The sequence below is a fragment of the Limanda limanda genome, chromosome 5, assembly GCF_963576545.1.
Source record: "Limanda limanda chromosome 5, fLimLim1.1, whole genome shotgun sequence".
In the NCBI taxonomy this organism is placed as follows: domain Eukaryota; kingdom Metazoa; phylum Chordata; class Actinopteri; order Pleuronectiformes; family Pleuronectidae; genus Limanda; species Limanda limanda.
This window is the reverse complement of record NC_083640.1, coordinates 16,348,946-16,366,391: the sequence shown is the minus strand read 5'-3', so window position 1 is coordinate 16,366,391 and position 17,446 is coordinate 16,348,946. Positions and strand designations below refer to the sequence as shown.

Sequence of the window (17,446 nt, the reverse complement as noted above, 5' to 3'; positions counted from 1 at the left end):
TTTATCAAAAATAAATAAAAAGAAAAGTTGAATGCCACCAAATAAACAGAACCTGCATGAAACAAATGGATTGCGTCCAGAATTCTGTGCTTCATATAAGATTTGGCACTGTGAACAAGTTGTTATGAAGGTAGCACTTCATTGACATCAGTCAGCTCAGCTCAGCATCAGGACAGCTGCCCTGTTACTGTCAAAGGGATGAAAAAGAAAAACATCTGTTGGTCTTCAGGAAGTCACTTTGCCGAGACAGGAGCTAATCCAGCTCATAGCTTCCCTGTTAAACCACAACCAGCCATTTCTACACTGTTTTTTGAACAGATTAAACCAATGAGATATAATATGTTATTGAGGTATTGGAAGGGGCCGGTGTTTTCTAGTCTGTGGTTGTATGTATCGTCTAACTCTCTGCAAGACAGATAATAAGCAGTAACAGAGTAAGATCTCTTACTGTCCCCGTTAGTGTTTCCAATTACTTCACCACGGTCCCAGACTGGCTGCCAAGGGCCAGTGTATCCACCTCACGTGTGGGTGCGCTTGTTTGCAGGAGCCGTTAGGATCGTCTGTCCTGCATCACTCTGTGCCTGTGGCAGAATGTCAGGCCTTCAAGGGTTGACTCATCCTCTATTGGAAACACATGGAATGGCTTGTTTCATTAAGTGGCAGTATAATTTTATTAAGGCTGTGTGACCACGCACCGCTTTGGGGACAGTTGGCTGAAGCTCCTGCTTTACTGGGATACTTTACGGTCCAGAAGATTGACAGTAACCCCCTGTGCCTTCTCCAGCCTCCATTTACAAAAAGAAGCGTGATCGAAGTTTCAGGGTTTCTTTTTACTTGTTGCTTGGCACTGATTGGCACGGTGAGTTAGACGCACCGCCCAAAGTGTGTCCCGTCAGGGTCAACATCTGGACTTTAATGGGTTTACATGCGCAATGGAAAGAACCAATCTAGTCTCTTTGTTTTCCTTCGTTTTCTTTGGCGTCAATCTCGTCTCTTTTGGTTTCTCCTCTCTGTCTGTAGTTTCTGATTGGGTTTGTCACTGGGTCAGATAGCAGAAGGAATGATAGCAGTGAGAAATGTTCACGACGCACGTGGTGTCTGTATGTGTGTATTTTAAAAGGAGACAGGTTGTTATTCCTTCTCCAAATAAAAGGATGAGGGGAAGAAGAGATGGGCAGCAGATGTGAGAGGAACAAGAGAAGGAGAAGCTGTCGAGCCAAGTGGTTGCTACAAGAAAAAGATTGAACTCATGAGGCTAGAATTATTTTTAAAGATGGCATGGCAGATATAAGGAGGGGTTTAATTATCCTGGCACTGTCCCACCTCTCCATCCTGTAAAAAGGTGTTTAAAGTAATGCCAGGTAGATGCATGAATGGAATTGCCATGGTTACCAGCAGAATCATGACACACCAACATCAATTTAGCCGTCTCTGACACTTCATTGTTTCCCCATGGAAAACGTTACAGGAAAACGAGCAGCACGGAAGGTAACAGGTGCTGGATCATCGTGTTCCATTCGTCCTGAATTCAGATTTCATGATCTTTATTTGATAGGCAGCAGATTTCAGTGATATTCTCAGAATATTTTTATAAACTCATGCTTTAGATTATTGACATGGTGCAGGCTTTTCAGCTGGTTTCCTTGTTAAAAAGGAGGTTTATACAAAATAAATCACATGTTAGAGATTTTCTACTTTATAACTTTATTATCACTTTCTGTGATCCATGACTTTTTTTATATGGCCTTTATAAATGAGCGGATGCAAAAAGGTCTGTAGTGGTTTATCATGTTTTTTTTTGTATTTTTAAAAATATATTGCAGTTTTAATGGTTTCCCTCTACTTTACATTAGTGAACTGTTGAACAGTTACATAAGTAGCTACTCCACTTAGTTTCAGTATGACCACTATGCTTCCTACACATCAGTATGTCAGGCTGAACTATATTTGGCAACAGCCACAAGTGTCTGACGTGTAAAATGAATTGCATGGATTTAAGTGTGTTGGTCATGTTACAGCCGACTGGGGATAAACCTTTTAGAGCCAGATACTCAATGGAAATACTCACTACATATAACAAAAACAGCATTAAATAAGAATATACCATATGATCGGACACAGCATGAATCAGAAATACAGTGCAATAGTTTAGTTTTGTCTTATATAATGGAGAGAAATAGCCTATCCTTGTGTTTGTTGTTCTACTCAACAGTTCAATAATGGCCAGAGAGTTTTTCTTCTGTCTAGGAATGCACTCTGCATTGTCCTGTCAGTAAGACCTGTCAAAGCACCAACCCCTGGTTCACAGCCCCTGTTACTCTCTGTCAAACAGTGTGTGTCCAGCTCACCTCCAAAGAAAGTGAGGTTGAAAGAAGAATAAAAATAAGTCATGGCAGGCAAATGGAGGAAGTAACATACCACAGATAATCCATGATGGATTCTCCAAGGCTCACAACTTCTGCGTGATGGCCCCAGCCTCGAACCTTCAAACATCACTGCTCTGTGTTTAGATTCTTAGATTGCATTAGATAGTTCTGACAAAATGCGCAGCCGAGTTTCTTTTTTCAATGGATCATTTTTCCTTTTTTATCTCTTGTGTCTAACTGAGTTTCATTTGTTCAGACCAACAAAAACAACTAACATCTTGTTAGCAGCACGGACTGTTTTACTGTGAGAGAGAGATCAAACACATGTGGGCCACATGAACACACACACAAACACACACACACACACACACACACACACACACACACACACTAATTCAAAGAGCTGGTTAGTTAGGTGTTGGTACATTCAACTGAATCTTGTCATGGGAGCTGCAATTAGCATTGATTTTTGTTATTTCATTTGCAGAATGTTTTGATATAAGGACCTTGAACAAGGAAATATTGGGCATTTTGCTTTAAAGAATAAATAATTATACAATTTGGATTATACTATTGTTATATTGATTATAGAATGATTAAATGTATAGTATAGTAAGATACATATAATATATTTATATATATATGAAAATCGATGGAGATGAATTGTCCTTCAATCAACTAATTGTTGCAGCTAACAGAGAAACACAGAACCCAGCTAGAAACTATATGTACAAGATCTACCTGGGCTGGACCCACACACGTTCTGATTAAGTAACTTTAATGGAGACCATATGTTTATTAACATCCCAAATGTCTTCGTAACATAATAATGTAAAATACTCAAAATGGAACGTCCCCTCAAAGTTATGTGGGAACTTTGACCTGCACCACTTTCATAACCAGAATAGAACGTGTTAGGAACATCCTCAATGTTCTGTAAAGGTTCAGGTCATTCGTCGCCTTTAAAAAAAAACTTTATGGATCATTACAAAAAGACAGCAGAATGTCCCCTCCGACATGGGAAAGGAGAGAAGGCTGGAAAGAGGAGAGAGAAGAGAAATGAGAAATGGACATGGGAAATGAAAAAGAAGAATATAAATCACATAAGTTTTAAACAGGGTGTAAGTGAAAACTAAAGCTGCGGTTCCACCTGAACTGACGCCTTGTCATTTTCCTGAGATTTTGTGGAGGTGCTGTGTGTGAGAGCGCAAATGTCCAAGTCAGTTGTTCCAGATATTTTTGGGACGTTTTCCTGCAGCCCCCCTGCACGGAAAAGGTCCAAGTGGGAATAAAGCAGGAAATTGGGTAATTTACAGCGACAGAGTGGTTCTTATGATGGTTCTTACACGTAACTGATGCGAAATTGAAAAATGTACATCTCAGGATGAAGACACAGACAAAGAAGTAAACTTGAGAAAGACGATGAGATTCAAGCTGGCGTCCATGTGAAATGTAGAATGCACCGGACATTTTCTTCTTTCTGTGATCACATCTCATTGAGACAATCTCCTGCTGCATAAGGCCAAACAGCCTGCACATGTGAAAGCTAACTCGTAATTTTCTGGTGTTCCTTTCTGAGATGGGCTTTACGTAACGGAGTAACATTTGTAAGTTCCAGAGGAGTTATAAAAGCAGCTGATGGCTATTTCTTGAATCGGTCCCACTATCGTGCGATCACAACGTTCCAACGCTCCTATGAGGCTCTTTAATGATAATTATTCTCTGTCGAGTTTCACCAAAGTATTAAACTGTTAATTTCAACCAATCATCCCAGGCCTCAACAAAACCACCATTGTGTTTCTCTGCACTTCAACTGCCAGTGTCTGGCTAAATGCTTTATTCCCCACAGTCTTTTTGAAGCCTATTTGACTATTTAATGGGCCTGTGTGCATGTGACTGTTACTTAGTAGTAATGACACAGTCTCCAGGTCCCCATGTGTTTGAGGGAGTTAAAGGGTACAACAAGAAACCCAGCGGACTTGATGTTCTCACCCACATGTACATGGGCACATCATGGTCCACAGCAAACCAACGCATGATCGGATAAACAGGCTCTCACGCCAGGAAGTAAGGTTTTCCAGCATCTTTTGTGTTGAGCTGAGTTTAATGGATCCACTTCTCTTTTTATCAACAGTGCAGATCTCACTCTGTTGAAGGACCTCAAATGGGATAATTACAGTGTTTGACGAGTCTTTTCTCTGTGACTGAGTGTCTCCATGGCGGAGCCCTCACATCACAACACATCAAGTCACAAGTTCAGGCCACAATTAGATCTTTTGTGCATGTGCGGTAACTGTGGATTGCAGTAATGTTGTTGTTGGTGGTGGTGGCACTGAGGTGTGGACCACATGCACACATGCACGAAGCCGTTATCAAGAAAGTTGAGCTCACCACACATCTCTGGATGCTGCTCACTCGGTAGTTTCAAACAACACAGTGGATACTGGGGATCCATTTAAACATGTTGCATGCAAAGAGGCAAAGAGTTATATGAAAGAAATTTCTAGTAGAAATGATCATTAGGGGTTTACAGTAAACCTTATGTTTACTCCTAGCAAGCGGGCAAACAGAAACACACATACACACCCACACACTCACACAGAGGTCTCACACTGGCAGCTGCTGAAGTAATTTTGAATAGTTGGCTCCTGTCTTGACGAGGGCTTGGTTGAGGGAAGTTTATGTAGAGCGGGGGTGTATGTTTTTATATTGTTTATCTTGTTTTCTCCTATTAGATAGACGATGAGATCCCTGGGTTGTATGTGCATATATGCTGATACAGTACATATCCAATGAACACAGGCACACACACACACACACACACACACACACACACACACACACACACGTGCATTGATGTTTACCTCAGACTCGCGTCAGATATGTGAGAAAGTATCGCTTACGTACGTTATTTGTCATGTGATGTATTGGAGGTCTGGGTCGGTTACCTGTTTGTACGCAAGGCTGCTGCTTTAATCAAATGATCTATTGCCTGTTTTTAGCTCACCCTTTGAAATGAAACCCAGTATGAGCAGCAAGCTCTCTGCTGACCTGCGAGGAACAAGAACAGCATGTTTATATGAGTCTGGCTTGGAGGCAGAGAGATAATTGGATCCCTTTTTTAACAAAAACAGGAGAGACCACGCTTTTACACAAATACCTGCGCTAATGCAACTACATTGGGCAAATATTTGGCCTGTTAAAGTGCTTCAAAGCCGATAGAGGCTTATGAAGGAGTACACTCTGTCACAGCACGTACTAGCAGGACGGGACCTTGCAATACTGTGGTGCTCAACCCTGAGGCCTCCAGGGTGAAATCATATTACTGTAAACTGGTGTAGATCATATAAATTTTATTTGTTTGTTCTTGAGGCTAATGGAGATCTATTGAACTATCATGTTATCAGGAGCTTATATGACTGGCTTATCATTTTTTATGTTTCTCTGGCACAGGCTTTAGCAGTATTACTATCACTGATAATGATCATGTAATAATATAGATATTATGATATGATAACATCACACTTTTACATTAGACCAATATGAGGAATGTATTTAAACACCACACAAGGTGTTATAATTATTGCTGTTTGTACTAATATACATATAAAATACACAAATACATATCGTATATCCCTCCTTCTACTTCTATAATAATAATAATAATAATAATAGAATGGCACTCGGGGCTCGCATTCCTCCATCAAGGCCCATCAGTCCCCTTATGACGCCACATTTAATTTCCTGTGAGATATCAAGGACAATGGAACGTTGAGAAACAACACATCACACAAAGTGGGTTCTTGGCCTGTAACACATCCAGCCGAGTTTTATGGTCATTTGTCCAGTAGTTTTTGTGTAATCCTGCTAACTTACAGACAAACACACAAACAAATGCAGATGAAAACATATCCTCCTCGGTGGAGTTAATAATAATAACGAATCTGAATGTGTCACATACTTATATAACAAGTGTATTAACGGCTTGCTCAGTTATAACATGGAGGACTTGTTCTGTAGCTGCAGACATCACAGCTCTTTGTAAATCCTGACCAACACTAATAGACACTCGCAGTGCAGCTGCCATTGCCACTTAATCAGCTGCGATATTTGCCAAAGATGCTCCAAAGCCAAGAGAGCTAAGCCGGGCTCACCTGTCCCTGTCTCTCACTGGGCTTCAGTATTTGCCAAAGATCTTCTAAAACCGATGGCCATCCTCCATGGCGAGGCTTGGAGTATTCGCCAGTAATATCCTAATACCATCAGAATGCAGCTGCAGCTCGCCCACACCTGTCTCTGCCTGTCTTCTGCTAGTCTGTTGTTTTTGCCAAGGAAAACACGAATCCCCAGAACATCAGGGGTCTGTGAAGGTAGCCCACAGATATTTCTGGGGCCAAGAACACTTTGTTTAGCTCGTCTGTCTCAGCGTTTTAATTCTTCTGCGCCGTTCGCCAAACGTATCTTACTGAACGCCAAGCGCACTCATCTTTAGTCCGGCCAGCAGTGTTGAATGGTAGCTGAGTGAACAGCTGGAACCTTGTGAGGAATCATCTGGATTGATTAACAGAACAAAAATAAGAAGCTACATCTCACAAGCACTGAGGGTTCAGGTCACAGAATACAAACTGCAGACTCTGCACAGTTTTCCCCCCCAAATAAAATAAACTAATTATAGTGACAAATGACTCTATAATAAATTGTAATCAACATGTTTTTACACTCCCACACACAGATTGTTATCTTTCATTGTTTTTCCCTCATCTTGAAGTCCACGCTCTGTGTTATCAGGTCAGGTCGACTGGGACATGTTTAAATTCAGCCAAATGAATCACTGCGTATTTATTTTCACCCTTATTTTTTTACATAATCAGATGACACCATGTCCAGCTCATGCAGAGGAACTAATCCTGTTCCGGTTTAAACACGTCTATGATTCCTTTTAGGACACAACACGACATACATACGTACATGACAAAAAGAAAACACACTTTATTATACTGTGTGTTAAACCGAGTCCACCCACTTTGAAAGTCAAAAAAGCAAAAAACAGAAAGTCTAACATTCAACAGATAATGAAAAATAAGATGTCGGGGAAAAAAAATCATGGGCCACAATCCACAAATAAGACAGTAAATCTTTCATCTGTGAGTGAATCTGAATGAGTGATACTGACACCCATCAATACCCATAACCCTCTCAGCAGAGCGAAAGCCAGATGTTGATGATGGAAAACACTTCCTGGTCCATCATTTTTGACTCTTGGTGCTGGACGCCGCGGCAGCGCTGTCTCTTCACCCTGTCTTTCTTTCTTCTTGCTTGATGTACTGTCCTCAATCTGTTTTTGCTGCCCTTAGAAAAATAACTGAGCTGACAGAGAAAAAAAAAGGAGCCGTAAAGTAGACAGCACTTATAAGAGCATAAAACTCTTTCTTCTCTTTTACTTAAGTACATCATTTGAGAGCGTAGTTGGGTGTCGAATAGATCTTAAAAAGACGCAGCACCAAAGGCCTGTTAATCCTGACGCTAGCTTTGAATCAGTCCATCGGGGACCCCGTCATGTGGATGTCCTCATCTCGTTTGGGGCCCCTTAGTACCATTAGTTTCCCTTATGGAGCCCCAGCATGTACTGACTTTTGCCTTTGAGGCAGAGATTCCTAAATTCCTCTTTCCCATGGGACCCAAACTTGAAACAATGCAAACTTCTTAAGAAATCTCACGAGACCTTTGACTCTGTTGGGTTTTTAACTGTGTTTACACGTCTGATGGCCCTGACGAGATGCTGATGTATCAGATTTGCTCTGGGGATCAGACTGGTGTTTCTCCACTCCTCTGGTTGTATGGCTCTCGTCAAGATTGTCAAAGTGTGTTTGTCAATTAGCCGCAGTGAGAGAAGAAAGATCGGTTTTGCGATTTCCACGTGTGGTTGCAGTGTGGGAATGTTTCGTATGTATTTCCCAATTGGGCTGGCTACGGCTGAGTGGTTTGTTTATTCAATTACACTTTAAATCTTTTAAACAGTGGAGTACAGTGCAATGAAGTGAGCAAAGAGGTCACGGGTCATTATCAGGTCAAGAATCATTAACTATGAGAAAAGGGCTGTAGGGAGGAAAACCCAGATGAAATGGAGGTGTATTTACTTTACTTTACTTTATTTGTGTGTAACTTTATTTTACTGCATTGGCTTTTCCCAGTCCCTGTGTGTCTGTCTCCACATCTCCATGCAAGCTCCTCTGTGCACATGTACGGGGTTTCCCTCTTGTTCAGTCCACCGTGAAACAGAGCTGTAAAACTTTAAATTAGATTTCAAAAGACAACACATCCCATCTATGGTTTTACTGCCCCGTGACTCAGGAGACAGGGCAGACTGTAAGTCTAACCCGCTGCTACACACGCCGCAGTTAAAACCAAACAGTTACATTACAGTTTCATGTAAAAGAAAACATCTGCTGTCAGGCCTTTAAAAGATATATATATTTGCATTAATGTTAGTTTTATAGTCTTTGGAAAACATCTAAGAAGAGTTACACGCTGTAACTGTACCGCGACTGTTCATCTGTTTTATGATGATGTAAAGTTCGGTGTGCCACTGGATGTATATGTCAGAGCAGTAACTCTTCTGCATCAACGCTTTTAATATTTCCATAGAGAATATGAGATCTTATAACTAATGTTTGATCTAGAATAAATCTCACTGTCCAAATTTAACAAAATATGTATAGTAGCAGTATATTAAGCCTTTTCTGCCAAGGTTGTGTTTTACACGGCTTTTACTTCTTTGTGTGTGAGTTAGCAGGATTATGGAAAGGATGCGATATAGGTCAGGGAAGAACCCGTCAAATTTTGGTGCAAATCTGGATCAGGGGGCTTTTAAAACTTTCTTTAACAATGACTGAAGAGGCTTTTTTTTTTACATTTCATAGATTTCTCAGAGAGTAATTTTTCAATCTTGATGAACAAATTTCTGTCCTTGTACGGACTATTCTCATCCATTTTTCCTATTGTATAACCTTTATTTAGTGAACAAGTTAGCTACATAAGATGTACAGGTATTTGGCCTTTCCTCCTAGTGGAATGGTAAGTATTCGTTATGGAGGCTCTGCTCCCCCAGCTCTGTGTGCTCTGTTGGGGTTTTGATGCAGTGCTGTTGACCTGCAGGCTACTGGAGACATTGCTTCCTCTCTCCTACCGTGATGGGGTTGAACTTAATGTGTCTGTTTCCCCTCATGGTTTGCTTTTAAGACTCCTCAGAGTCCCGGTCTACTGCTGCGTGTTTTTGTTAAAAGTGAGCTGTTAGACGTGCTTGTTTGTTGCTATGTTACCACAGGAAACCCAGTTGCGATATGTTCAGGCATTTGTCTGTCAGGTCCTTCCCTCCCTCTGGGGTGAACCACAGTACCGAAAAGGACACACATGTAATTGAGTTGCACAGATTTGCATGTCAAATATGAAGTCATGAGAAACTGAGAGCAATAATGACTTTGGGCTATAGGTCTGTGTTGAATTTTTACCATCACAACTGGAAATACAGACGTGAAAACAGTCAAATAAAGTCAGTGGAATGGATATAAATGTTTCTTCTGCCTGTGACTGTGACTGTTCAAGTAACATAAAGCAAATTTTCTCAGTTTATTTAATCGAGTAATGTTTTTGCAGTGAAACCGCTTCAGTTTTAACATATTCAGTTCCTTAGGTCTGGTAAGTGTCCACATTTCTTTCAGGGTCTCATGTGACATCATCACCAGCTGAATCATTGGAGATAGTGGTGGGAGGTAGTGGATAACAAACAGGGAGGATCACACACACACACACACACTCTCACACTCACACAAATAGACAAGGCCATGGAGTGCACACACACACGAAACACAGAGCTACAGTACTTGTGATCCGTGGGTGACCCCTGTCTCAGATGCTCTTGCTAATGTGAGGACTGATAAAGTCTGACAGACTCAGCCTCCAGATCTATTTCAAGGCCAAGTCTAGATAAACTCACACTGTGGTCATGAAACTTACAGAGAGATAACACAGATATATTTAAGGTCTAATCGTAGCCGCAAAGAATGTTACACCGGTTGGTGAAATCAGGGGCTTTAGCCCTCGTTCACTTCTGATCTCTCTTTCTGTCTTTGAGTGTGTAAGTGCATCTTACTAACTTTAGGTCCTACAACCAAAGGTACACACACGCACACACACACACACACACTTATTAGACACTGAAAAGCTGAACCACACGTGGCAATGATTCTGCCAGTCACTCTGTTCTTGGTGGTGCATTTTCTCCTGGTCACGTTGGTCTGTCTGCTTCAGTTTAAGGTAAAATTGAGAGAAAAAGGCCTGAAACCACAACAGCACACTGTTCCCTTTTCCCTAATAAGGTACAGAAGAAGAAATAAATACAGAAGTGCTCAGTGTGTGACTGTGTGTGTGTGTTTGTGTGTGTATGTGTCCTTCAGGAAATGAGGACTGTATACATTTCAGGAGGCTTTGTTTTAATAATCACTATCACTCCTTTTTAAAAAAGAGTGACATCATTTGAGGGAGGGGCAAAGTGCATGAGAAGCAGCAGGGTCCAATTCATTAAAGTAGAGCTGAGAGAATTGAAAGAAGCAGAGATGGAATATAAAGAGAATTGCGAAGGAAAGAACATTTCAATCAAGACTGAATAAACAAAGTTAGAGCTTCCAGTGAACGGCCCTTGGTCACAGTTGTGCCCGTACATAAATTACCAAGCTGCTAGAGTTACCAGTTTGCACAGTTAGTGCCTGGCTCTCTCTGATCGTCACATGTTTCATACTCAGATCTGTAGCTCGGTCCCGTGGGAAAGAAGTTTGATCTTATCAGAGTTGCACCTTGATGCAACCTCCCCCTGATTCTTCTTCACTATGTCTTTCATCCCTTTAACTTCCCACACAAGCGCGTTAACGGAAGACACAAATTTAGGCATTTAAGAAAACCAGGTCAATCTAGCCACCACTTAGAATTTGATGCTTGTCTATTTGAAGTATTACGGTACAGGTGCTTGGCCCACTCGAAAGGGAAACACATACGTTTTTACTTAGTTGCATTTGTGTTGTGACCTTTGCAACAGGAGATAACAAGAGAAAATACATTTTGGTTATTAAAAAAGGACAACACTTGATTTTTCAAATGTTGAACGTTTTTTGGTCAGAATACTTTTTGTGTTTTGAGAGTTGGATAAGATCATTCCAAAAACATCTAAGAGATGCCAAAAGTATCTCACCAAGACAAACTAGGTGCCGATCTTAGATGAAAACTAGCCAACTTGCTATGTGTGTGTGTGTGTGTGTGTGCGTGCGTGTGTGTCTGTGTGTGTGTTCATTTAAACCTTGGTGCAGATGCCTTTGAGTGCACAAACTGAACCTTGTAGCCTGTGCACCACCCTGTTAACGTTTCCCGGTCCGACAAGCAACCAGTCTCGTTAATCAGCCTTTGTCCATTCACTGCTTTCAAGAAGTCTGTCAGTCAGTGGCAGCACACATCATTTAAGAGCTGCTTATTGCTAAAATATAATTATGTGTGTGACCTTTCAAACAAGACAGAGATGATTGCAAGGAGTTATATATAAGCTATATATGCATGATTTGTGTGTGTGTGTGCGTGTGTGTATATATATATCGTTTCTCAGAGTAAACCCATGTGGGTAGTTTTTTCTGTTTAAGTAAACACAAGGTCACATGAAGGCATCGTGTGACAGAATCAGTTCCACTTGTCAAATTCCTTTAGACACATATACTGTATAACATGACTCCTTGTGACTATATTTGTGTTTGTGTCGCACAGAGTGTGTGTACGGCTTCTACTGGTGTTACTTACAGATCCCAGTCAGTGCTACCTCCACTAAAACCACTCCTGCTTCTTGCCCACACACCCACACACACACACACACACACACAGAACAATCTCTTATTGATTCAGTGTGGCTGCTCTCTTGCTGGTGAAGCGGATGGCATGTCAGGGTGCAGCCCTGGAAACATCGGTCAGTGATCTCACTCGCGTAAGAATAGACCAGAGAGATTAAACACAAATGCACAACTGAGAACAGAGAACAGCCGCGAGGGGACGTGTGATTTGAGAGGAGATGAAGAAGAGATGCTGTCCCCCCCCTCTGTGACGGGTTAGTTTACTGCAGAAATGTAGGAAAAACCTGCAGAGACCTGGAAGCGTTATTTACTCTTGTTCTTATTAATCATATTCAGACAACTTCACAATAGTAACCAGGAAAAAATATGTTACAAGCAAATATTGTCCAGATGTGGCGAATGGTACTATACAGCAGCAATATGAACAGGACACATCCAAGTGCTCACGTTCAATAATCTGCATTGTCCAATTTTAAATTAGATATTGGTACAAAGTATAAAGGACAGAAACAGTATTGGCTCAAATGTTGAAAGTATGTCAAGTGCTGGTGTTGTTCTGGATTTCTGTTTAAACATTTTTTGTTGAAACAGAGCACTTGTTAACAAAGTTAATAAGTGTCATGAATCAGTCAATCAAAAATGATTAATTAACCAAACAACTCAGAACAAGACAACATATTTAAGTGTTTGTATGAAATACAATGACAAATATTGCAATAGAAGTATAATCAATATTATAAAATTATGTATTTTGTAATAGCAAACAAAATAATCATATTTTATACTTAATTGTATATGTTTAACACAATGTGGATCCTGATGTGGTAAAGGTATCTAAAAAGCAGGAGAAAGACTCTGGATGCAAAGAATCTTTAACATTTAACACAGAACTGTACCGTTACAAATTCAAAATCAGCGAGCCAACACATATGTTATCGCTGCTGCTCTTAAACTATGAAGTTAAAGTGCTGAGAAGTACAGACGCACATCTACATGTACGGCCCAGCAAACCTCTCCATGTGCTGTGCAGGAGTGTACTCATGCATTTGTTATGTTTGTCACCGTCACACTGTCAGTGTCTTTATTCGTCCACTTACTCTCTGACCCTCACACATCGAAGTTATGGAGAAACATTCCTGTGGCAAAGTGTCTGATACGCTGTCCCCTCTCGTTCCTTTATTGTGCAACAGCTAAGCAGGAAACCCAGTGTTGTGATAACAGCTTTTATTTCCATTTAAGAATATTCGGTTATTGCTGCGTTTATGCGTCTGGGTCATACCAGCTTCCAGTAACATGAGGTGAGGTTGCTTGTTTAGAGCATGACATTAGCTCTGAATATTCAAATCCCCGGAGGAAAAGTTTGAAACCTGAATTAAATTAGACTCTGTTCCTCGCTCCCTTTCCACCGTGGATCTTTTAGATTTGTGTTCTCCCTCTTGCCATATGACACCAACACGTTTCCATGTTGATGTTTCCAGTTATAGCTACAGCACACAGGGATGACCATTTCATATCTGAAATACCGATTCTCTGGTGTTGTTCTATCTGTTCCACATGCCTCAGTTCGGTGCCAGCGGTTGCGCAACCGAGATAATCGCTGCGCTCATGTCAGCTTCGATGCACTTTGGTGTTGCTGGACTTTCTGACTTTGCTGGACTGTTTACAATTGTGTGTCCATGGAAACACTCAGGGTGGACATACTGCCGAGAGCCTTATGTACACAAAGAAAATTCAGGTGAAAGGTGAGGTGATGTCAGGAGTGACACTGAAGCACTTTGTCTTGACTTTCTGTAACAGGCAGGAAACAAATCAAACTACAATAGTCCAACCAAACCACATTCAGGGTTTTTAACCATCAATATCTCAACCATGTAGTTTATTGTTTCTCTTCAACTCTGCAACTCTTCGTTCTTCCCTAAAATTACGTACGCAAAAGGTATTTCATGAAAAAAATCACCACGTGATAAAAAGCTAAAACGTGAATTGACATCTTCCTTCCTCATTTCATGACTGAGGTCTTTGAATATGCAAATGAGGCCCCGCCCCTGCTTCCTCTCTGCCCACCTTGTCCAGCTACTGAGCCCCACCCACAAGTTGACAGGTGATTACAAACCCAAGTAACCATTTTTTGCCATTTTTCGCTACAGGTGTTATAATCATTTTAGATGTAGCGGCGGAGAGGGAGGAGGAGGAGTGTCTGAGTAGCTGTACCTGCAGACTGACGTGATTGTAGCTACTAAAAGGCTGTCGGTTCAGATTTACAGGGATGAAGGACATGAACCTCCCCGAGGAAGTTTCTCATAGCGCTGCTCTGAAAGGAATGTTGGGCTGCTGATATTTAAACGTCTTTGGTTACTGCAAAGTGTATTTAACCTTTAATTTGTATTACCCAGTGTATTTTTCACTTTATATCGCGCTAAATTAAGTCGTAATGCACCTGGCAACCATCATTTGTCCCGTGTTTGTAACGTTTCACCTCTGGAAATTCACTTGAACCAACCAAACCCACACAAGTTACTGGCGAAATAATTATTCATTCCAGTAGATGAACAGCGAGCTCTGAGTCCAACTGGAAGCTTATGGGAATCCCAAACTTCTCTCCATCTATAAAATGCTCGGCCGACATTGACACACTTTCTTGCACTTGCTCCGTCAGTCCTCCTTTTGCAGCGTAGGTTGTTGTTACCAAAGCAGGAATTGCGACCTTTCCTGCAGGATATGTGCAGGTGCAGCTGCCTGGTAGAACAGCCAATAGGAGCAGCTTCTCTCTGAACTGTACTGTGATTGGTCAAATATTGGTGTCAACAACGCCAAAAGCATGTCGCCAACCCCAGCTTTACTGTAATTAAATTGAACGTTTCAGTTAATCTTGCATCAATAAAGTAGGGGGGGGGGGGGGGGGGGTAAAAGCACTGTAGACTTAGGAATAATGAATATTTGGATGAAGTGCTAAGCTGATATCACCACAGATCGTGGATTCCACAGTTGACCTTTTTCAGCACCTGGCTTAAAGAGTATCAAACACCAAGCGTATCACATTGATAATGGCCTTTTCTACTAAAAGCAGCTGGAGTGAAACGCACACATACACTGAAGGAAACCACAACGTTCAGCTCCGACAGCTCAGATTTCACAGTTTGACACAGAGACACAATAAGACTCTTGGCCTGTACCACGGCTGATGACAGACGCCTCTCAACGATCGGTCCCGATGCTCAGAGCTCAGGTTCGGCTGTAATTCAACGGAACCACAGAGTCTCTCCACCTCCGACATGTAACTGCAGGGTCCAAGCAGCTTTGAATGGTCGTGTGAAGATCAAGGAAACACTTGCTTTCGCACATAGTGTTGATTAACAGTCATTTAAATCCATAATAGGCATGGAAATCAAATGAACGATAGAAGAAACATTGAAATTAAAAGAAATTGTGGTTGTGCAACAATAACTCACACTATCTCTCTCTCTCTCTCTCTCTCTCTCTCTCTCTCTCTCTCTCTCTCTCTCTCTGTCCAGGGCTTCCAGTGTTCCCAAACCTCCGGCTGTGGCTCCAAAGGTACTGTAACCCAGCATGTCACTGGAAAAACAGAAAGTTAAACAGCAAGTCCATTTATACGATCACAGAATATTACTGTTTAATGAAGGCAGGGTACACCAGGTGACTCCAGGTGCAGGCATTTTAACTTGTTCATTTTGGAATCTGTACTTTTTTAAGTTTCTTGTGACAAATTGTCAAATTTATGACAAAATGAAAAAAATGTCAGTATTCAAAATTTGTTTAATAATTGGGTCTTGAATGTAGCTTTACTTTGCCATGCAGATATATTGTAGATTAAAAGAAAACATACCTCACCTGAGGTACCTTGCTCTATGTTCTCTAAATAATGAAATGAAGTTATTATTCCCTTCTGAAACGGTGCCATACAAACTTTTGTTGCATGGAAAAAACCTTTGTCTTGATTTATTTTATGTTTTCATCAATGCTCCATTAATGTTTGGCTGTAAATTATACCGACGCCTCCCTATTCAAGGAAATCGAAAGTGAATTTTGAAATTAAAGTAAAGCTATTTAGATTTTTTATAACTGTTTTTAAATCGAATCAAAGTTTATTCTTTGGAGAGCAACATATCCATAAAACAAAAGCTGGGAGGCGTCAGTAAAGCGTGTGTTGTGTTGTGATTTATTTTTTTGTGTGTGCATTTGCATGCTCCTTCGTGTTGGTAGGACGACAGGTCAGACATCATAAAACCGGTGGCCCTCACCCCCCCGCCTCCACCATCCAACCCGCACCCTCACCCCTCCAGCCCCTTCAGCAAAACCCCCAGGCCTTACGGGGGCTGCGGCGGGAGGAGCGAGTACACTCCGCCGCAGTCGCCCTTTGCTGCCTTCATCCCGTCCCCGTCCTCCGCCTTCACTCCTGCATCCTCTTACACCAGATCTCCAACTCCTCCTCTTCCTCCTCCCCCACCTCCTGTCTCTTACCCATCCTCTGCCTCCTCCTCGCCCCCTGTCCTCGTTCCGCCTCAGCCGTCGGTGTATAACACACCCATCAACCTGTATTCCAATGAGAACGCCTGCGAGGTGGCCATGGGGCAGAGGCGGGGCCTGTTGGAGAGTCAGGGCGGAGCGTTGCCGCTGCAGATGAATGGGTGAGTGGCGGCCTCTCCAGCCAATCAAACAAATCTGTCCTCTGTTTTTTTGGCTTTATCTATCGTTCTCGGCTCCAGCTTTGAACTTTGAGTCTTTAGTCTTGTTTTATATTGTAGGAAATGCAACATTCTCATCTTGGCTCTTTGCAGCTGGTTTGGTTGACATTGAGAAAATAACAAGTTAAAGCTACCAGACTGGAAACACGTCACTGTAGCAACCTGGCGAGGGACACTTTGTGCTGAAAGGCATTTAATAGCTGCGTGCTGGTGATGGATGGAAAACTGGAGAAGTGATGGAATTTAAATTAAATCAGCTCTTAAACTAATGGAACATGCTGTAAAACATAACCTTGAGTTGTCGTTGGTTAAAATCTTAAAATTTAAGACTTTAGCACTCACTTTAAAAAGGAATATAAGACCAGAAATCATAAGGAATTAAATCCTTGGTGTGATGGTTATACAATATGGATAACTTGAAGCTCTGGATAACTTGAAGCTCTCAAGCGTTGAGGTTTCTTTTCTTTATTTTGTCTTAAATGAAAGTGGACTTCTC

General features: G+C 41.5%; 1 protein-coding gene across 1 annotated transcript in view; it reads left to right on the top strand.

Annotated features, from left to right (window-relative positions):
* pdlim5a (PDZ and LIM domain 5a) overlaps positions 1-17,446 on the top strand; it is a 56,924-nt gene that overhangs the window by 15,720 nt on the left and 23,758 nt on the right. The window contains exons 3-4 of the mRNA XM_061072116.1: positions 15,760-15,799; positions 16,469-16,893. Of these exons, the coding sequence (XP_060928099.1) occupies positions 15,760-15,799; positions 16,469-16,893 (465 nt within the window). The remainder of the gene's footprint in view (positions 1-15,759; positions 15,800-16,468; positions 16,894-17,446) is intronic.